The following is a 6945-nucleotide window of genomic DNA, read 5'->3' on the forward strand; positions in this document are numbered from 1 at the left end:
TGTTAAGGTGAGCATGGTTGCTGTGATGGTTGTGGCTGGGGGTGGGCTGAGCCATTGCTGGTATGATCTTTGCTGTGTGTGGGTGGGCTGGTGCCTTGCCTTTGGTATGCTGTTGGTCTACTTGGACTTTTGCTCTGTTGTCTTGGTTCTCCATCTCCAGATCTGGCAGGGTTTATGGATGTTGTCTTGGTCTGCTGCTAGTCTGACGTTAGTCTGTTGGTGGTTTGCTATGTTGGACTGCCAAGGTGTGTTTCTGCTAGTTTATGGGCTGCTGTTTGTGGTTGAATGTGTGTGTTTCTGGGCTGATGGCAAAGGTTTATGTATGCATTATATTTTGGTTTTGGATAAGGTCCTAGCATGTTATGGTCAGCTTCTGGTTCAAGTATGCAATAGGATTCTGGGCTGCTGTTGTGTGGTGCTCCTGCTGGAGTCTCAATGACTGCTGTTTGTGGTTGAATAGACAAACAGGCCTATCTGTTTTGTGTTATGGTCTCATAGGCTTGTCTGTTTGTCTGCTGCTTTGTGGTTGACTCTGTCTTGTGCTTTGGGCTAATATGGATTCAGGCTTATCTGTGGTTTGGTTGAATGGTGTTCTGTCTTATGCTCCAACAAATGAGTATTTTTATTGCTTTTTTGTTTTTGTTTTGTTTTGTTCCGCTCTGAATGTTGGTTTCTCACCAACTTGGAGCTTCGAGTGTGTGCTAGCAGATGATTTGGTGTGCGTCTAGGTGCCAACCTAGTTGGGATCTAAATGTTTCACTGTGATACTTTTTGCACCCTCTTCTTTATTGATGTATGTTATCATACTCGTTATGTTTTTCCATCAATAAAGCTTCTCTTTTGACGATCAAAAAAAAAAAAAACCATATATCATTCAATTTTTTTAGCATTATCAAATGCATAAACTATGATTTTTTATTTTTTATTTTTTCTTGAAAAAGGCAAAAAATACAAAAACAAATCATTTCACAAACCACACCTAAACCTAACACCATATCATGTTGATTGTCATATTGAATTGGGAAGTTTAAAGCAAGTCATAAAATCTTGTAGATTTGTCATTCTTTACCTGCAATATTCCTATTGATCTTAAACACAATTAACAATACTTACAACACACACGCTCTATCTTAAAACACATACTAACAACACTTTGGAACAACACACATGTTACACCTATACTAGTACCCTTGAGTCCTTATACAGGAGTCTTCATTGATCCAATATGACGTGAATTACGCTCTTGAGTAGCAAAAGGATCTTGAGAAATCTTAAAATGATTTGTTGCTGGCTGCTGTTGAACTACCAAAACCGAAAATCGAAAATCCCAAGTAGCTAGCATGTCCCCAATGACTCCAAGCTCAGGAGACTCACTCCACTCTGTTAAACCTGATGTCAATGGTGACTCAGGGTCATGGTACCTACCTACAATGAACAAATCATGAGCACTCTCCATAGAGTGGATCACACGTGTCGTCCCCTCCGCGTCTTCCACAATCTCCTCCTTGAAAACAATCCTTTCCTTGCTCATAGCATTGTCTTTGAACTCGTTCATCAATTCGTCGTCAACAAGAGTGTCACTCAACTCCTTACTGAACTTGCTGTGTGCCCACGGTCTGACCCACACCACGGTCAGCATCACATATGGGTGGTCTGCCATGCGTCTGGCGTATGCAAATGCTTCCCGATCATCCGCACCCCCGAGAAAGAGTAACGCAACCCGAAAAAGGGATTGCCCTGTTAAGACTGACCAGCTTCCACTTATTGAGGTCCGGTCAACAAGGACTCCGACGGAGCAGGGGGCCTTATTGATTACGTTTCGATTCACGGTCCTAATGGAAGGGAAGATAGCCCCAACTGTCCCATCAATGGTCCAATGCTTGTGAAAGGGCACAATTACAATTGTCACACCTTTGTCCAATGCAAGCATGCACACGTCGTCGTGCATGCTTGCAAATGGAGCTACTGCAGTGAAATGCTGCAAAGTGACCCGGCCTTGATTGTGCTGGGCATAATAAGTAAATGCGTTTGCGATGTGTTTGGAGTTGCCTGCCGTGGTGACGAGCTTGCCACGGCGGTAATTCGGCACAAGAATGGCTGCGGCCCGGCCTTTGAGCTCCAAGAGATTCAAGACGAAGACCGAGATTGGGCTCTGTTTGGTTGGATTCGAGGCTTCGAGGAGGTTTATAATGGGTGGAACATTGTCTTCATTGTGTACACAAACTAGTATTCGTAGATCAGTATTTTGATCATGGGAACGGAGGATGTTGCTTCTTGTACGGACCATGTACCGTTTTGATGGGTCATAGAGGTACCTTACAAGGGGTCTAACCATCCCTGTTACAATCAGCATTGTGATTATCAGAAGTGCAAATTCTTGTCTCCCTACAACCTGTACATGAACAACATAAAAGTTGCAATTTAAGGTATATATTTGTAAAAAAATCATATTACACCTCCCTCCTTTTTATTCTTAATTTGTTGTTGTTGTTGTTTTTTTTTTTTTTTTTTCCTTGGATTATTTTCACAAATTTTCGCCATAGTATGTGTTCTTTCACACTCTAGTCCCCAATCTTTTACTTGATCTACTTTTGTTCCCAAATTGTGCAATTTGTTTCATTTTAGTCTCTAGCATCTATGCCGCTCAAAATTAGTAACCAAAAGAGGAGTATTTTCATAATTTTACTAAAAAATGCAACACAATTAAAGGGAAATTTTTTTTGCATATTTTAGAGACTAAAATGAAACAAAACATATATTTTAAGAACCACAAAATGCTCAATTTTAGACCATTTATGTGGTTGGTTATTTTGAATTTATTGAGGCTACCTATAAAATTTTAAAAATACCACGCCTCTCGTTATTGATTTTAAATGGTGATAATGTCAAAGATTGAAGTGTTACCGATCATATACTTTGCAGACCAAAGTGAAACAATTAGGAACGAGGGACTACAGTGTAACATAAGATATACTTTGAAGACCATTAATGTAATTAACCATTTTTTTCTTTCATGGGTAAACAATTGGAAATTGTCAATCCCTTCCCAAAGGATCACTTCTTTTCTGTGTCCTTCTTAAGAAGAATATTTTAAGTCTCTCACTTTTCATTTTAACTAAATAATGCATGTAAGCAAATTGAATCCCAATGCATGCCAACCTACATGTGTAATTTCTTGAAAGTGAGAAATTGTGTACGTTTTTCGGTGTTGAATTTTTTTTAGTCGGTACTTTGTTAATCCTAAGGCCCCGTTTGTTTTAGGCTATAGGGAGGGTATTGGGACTAGTAATACCAAGGTATTACTAATGCCCTTGTTTGTTTGCAGAGATAACCTTGGGACTATTAGTCCCTTGGTATTACTAATACCCTTGGAAGGGAGATTGGTAAGGAAGAGGTAGAGATGGTATTAGAAGATAGTGAGGGGATTAGAAATTTTTTTATTTTTTATATATTAGGAATTTTTTTTAAAATATAATGTTTAATTTTTTATATTTTTTTATTTGTTTTATTATTTTATATAAAAATAATTTAACAATTTCTCATTATCAATCCCCTCACTATCGATCCCCTCACTATCAATCCCCTCCATTCTATCTCCCAAAACAAACGGGGCCAGCTTATCCTCTCTTCTAAACCATTTTTTTTTTGTTAATCTCCAAATGATGTGTGTGTAGATGTATATGCACTGTGCGAGTGAAACAATTAAATTGACAATTACCAATTAAAATAGTTAAATAAGGTCGGAAATTGCTCCAAACAGTTACAGTGTGAGAGAGAGAGATTTTACCCCTTCATCCTTCCAAGCACAATATAGAGCAATATCGACGATGCCTTTGCAACACATGATCAAAGAAAGGGATAAAGCATCCTGGAATCGCACGCTGGAGTAAAGCGCAGTAAGGAGGGTGCCCAAGAACTTTCCTAGGTAGCCAGAAATAATGGTGATCTCGACAACCATCGCAGACGTCCCTTCAATTGATAACAAGTTTGTATTTAGGCCAGTGAGTACAAACTTGACAGGAAGTAACAAGCCAGTAGACATTGCTTCAAGCTTATATACTAAACTTTCGCCCAAAGGCGGCCCATCGGGTATAATCATGCCTAACATAAAAGAACCAAGGCCAGAATGCTGGCCAAGAACTTCAGAAAAAAAGCCACAACCCAAGACTATGACCATGATTGACATGAAGTGAGACTCCTTCATGGGCTTCCCTTCCGGCATTTGCTTGGCCATCCAAAAAACCAACGGCCTTAGGACAAAAACAATGACAATCACATAGGCGACAATCCAAGCAGAGGACCACATCAATCCCCATTCTGTTGTGTGAAGAGCTAAACCAATTTTAAACAAAATCAATGAACCAAAATAGCTCCACAAGTCACAAACCATGGATGTGAAAGTGGCTAACCGGCCAATCTCTGAGTTGAGAATGTTTAGATCAGCAAGTAGGCTTGTTATAACAGGAAACGAAGATATGGAATTCAGAGTGACGATAAAAGGGAGGGATGTTAGTATCTTATCATCTATCACCACTATGTGTGATATGGCAAACCAGGCCAACCCGCCTAGAATATAAGCCATTGCAAAACCTGTAGAACCTATTAACGCGGCCTTTTTTCCCGCCTGCTTCAGCATGGAGGTATCAGTCTGGACACCTAATAGAAAGAGGTGAAGCATGAAGCCAACATCTGCGACTGTGCCAAGAACCAATCTTCCATCTGGAGGAAGTATGATTTCTGCATACCTTTTGTCTTGTGCTAGAACTGATGGCCCCATTATTATACCAGTCTGCATCCAATACAAGTTAATCCATTTCATTTCAAACAATCATAAGAAACAGCTATATGACTATTTAATTACACCTTCATTCTTGTTTGGGAAATTCAAATCAACAATACTTCTTATGGTTATAACTTATTTCCACTAAAATTTTAGTCTAAATCAGTCAGCATCCTCACCATCAAATAGGACAGAGAATCCTTGTCATCAAATAGGACAGATTGGCAACAATTAATGTTAGGACACATAAGGTTTGAGGCAGACAATACTAATTTTGTCTACTATTTTTTTCCCCTCTCTGTCTCTCTCCTTTTTCAATTTTGAATTCAATCTGTCATTTTTCTCTACCATCTTTTCAGTTTCAAATTCAATCAGCCTAATATGCGTGCGTGAATTTGTTTGCGTCTTTTTCTATTTTCATTTCGAAACCCAAATCTTCAAAATGGAAACGTTGAGAGGCCATGTTGCTTCTCATCATCCTCATTCACAAAGGTATATATAGACACAACATAATGGAGGTGAGAAATGGACACAACAATCTTCATCTAGAGCCATTTCTGCAATGCAAGAGTGTTCTTAAGCATGAGGTGAAGAAATCTAAGGAAGTAATCAATGAAAATCCACAACGGGAAATTGAGCAACTGCTACTGCTCTCTGGGCAAAACATGGGGGCCAATGTGGTAGCAGTTGATAATAAAGCTTGTGTATTTAATTATCATTGGGTTGTACCTCGGCCAACCATAATTATTATTTGGTGTTAGGACAAATCAATTATGATAAATTCAGACTAGTCCGTGTTCTTTCTTCCAAAAGAACCTTTGTATAGCAATTGTTTCTAGTCTAAATATGAGGAAATGTGGTTGCAATAATTTTTTTTTTTTTGGTTTGAATTTGGATAACCTGAGCCTAACCTGATTCTTTAAGATAAACTCGAGCTCTTGGGCAAACAAGTTCGAGCTTAGACTTGGGAAAATCTCTTTTCACTTCGAACTGAGCTTAACTTCTAGACTCTCAATCCAACTGAACCCATCTAAATTGCAGCCTTAATGAAAGTTTATTTTCTTTTTGACCCAGCAATAACTTAGAGCAAAGATTTCACGACCTCAACTTGTAAATGAAATCGGTAGAAGAGAGAAAGAGAAAGGAACTTACAATGATTTGTGCACTCATTGGACTTTGTTTCAAAGGTTTTAGAAAGATGTATAGTAATCTTGAGACAATGAAAATGAGAATGAACTGGGCCATCAGAACAGGTGTGCTGTAGCCTAAAGGTTGACCTCCAAGCCATATTGAACCCTGAAAGTTGGTCCTTTGGGCAAACTCACACACCATGGATTCATTGTGATATGGTCCGGGAACTATTCCACTTGCAGATGACAGTCCTGTTTTGATCTCTGGAGCCATGTTTAATCTGTATAGAAGCTGAGACAAGGGAGAAACTAAAAAAAGAGGTAGAAACCCCTAGGTTTTGAAAAAAAAAAAAAAAAAAAAAAAAAAACTTGTGAGAAACAAGAGAAGAATCAAAGCAAAGAAGAAAAAAGAGAAAAAGTAAAGGAAATGTGAATAGAAAAGGTGCGATCAAACACACAAACACAAAAATACGTTGAGAGAAAGTTGCGGAGAGGCAATAGAAAATTGCTAATACTAAATCTAAATACTGACTGTTTGCATCAAGTGCAAATTTGTTCACACACATACGTAAACAATACGCAACATCTCATTGGTCGAACCAATGAGCTAGTCCCACCAAAAGCTCAAAATGAGGCAATGAGAGAGCATGTATTATTCATATTGTGTGAACAAAATTCCTTTCCTGTTTAACAGGGTAACCACTGAAGTTGGCGATGCACTAGAAGGGAAAGGTTCCGTGATATATGGTTGTGTCCATGGTGATCCTACTTCTTGTTACTAGTTATCGGGAGGTTCTATTTGCACACACCACATCCACTTTTCACACACACTTAATGAAGAAATATTTTGGAGAGTTGTGTGTGGAAGATGTGTATAGAGAGAGGTGTGTGTGTGTAAATAGATGCTCCCCTAGTTATCGTTTAGATGGATGTATGGATGTTAGGAAAATACCATTTTATCCTTGTAGTCCTTATCTATATTTTTTGGAAATTACTATTCTTGTATAAAATTCGTACAAAAATTCTATATGAATG

At 38.5% G+C, this 6945-nt stretch overlaps 1 protein-coding gene across 1 annotated transcript; it reads right to left on the reverse strand.

Moving 5' to 3' along the window:
• Positions 1–1060: 1060 nt before the first annotated feature.
• LOC114305669 (cation/H(+) antiporter 14) lies at positions 1061–6269 on the reverse strand. The gene is made up of 3 exons (XM_028250792.2): positions 5933–6269; positions 3788–4789; positions 1061–2392 (listed from the first exon to the last, which is right to left on the reverse strand). Exons 1-3 carry the CDS (start codon positions 6182–6184, stop codon positions 1199–1201), a joined length of 2448 nt encoding a protein of 815 aa, XP_028106593.1. The 5' UTR covers positions 6185–6269; the 3' UTR covers positions 1061–1198.
• Between the last annotated feature and the right edge of the window lie 676 nt (positions 6270–6945).

Source organism: Camellia sinensis, chromosome 3 (assembly GCF_055761805.1).
Source record: "Camellia sinensis isolate YWXY chromosome 3, ASM5576180v1, whole genome shotgun sequence".
Lineage (NCBI taxonomy): Eukaryota > Viridiplantae > Streptophyta > Magnoliopsida > Ericales > Theaceae > Camellia > Camellia sinensis.

Excerpts from the sequence above, each read along its gene's own strand:
- LOC114305669 (XM_028250792.2), bottom strand. The coding sequence starts at position 6,184 with ATGGCTCCAGAGATCAAAACAGGACTGTCATCTGCAAGTGGAATAGTT. Across the intron at positions 4,790-5,932 it reads CAATGAGTGCACAAATCATT|ACTGGTATAATAATGGGGCC; the intron begins GTAAGTTCCTTT and ends TATTGGATGCAG. Across the intron at positions 2,393-3,787 it reads GTGCTTGGAAGGATGAAGGG|GTTGTAGGGAGACAAGAATT; the intron begins GTAAAATCTCTC and ends GTTCATGTACAG.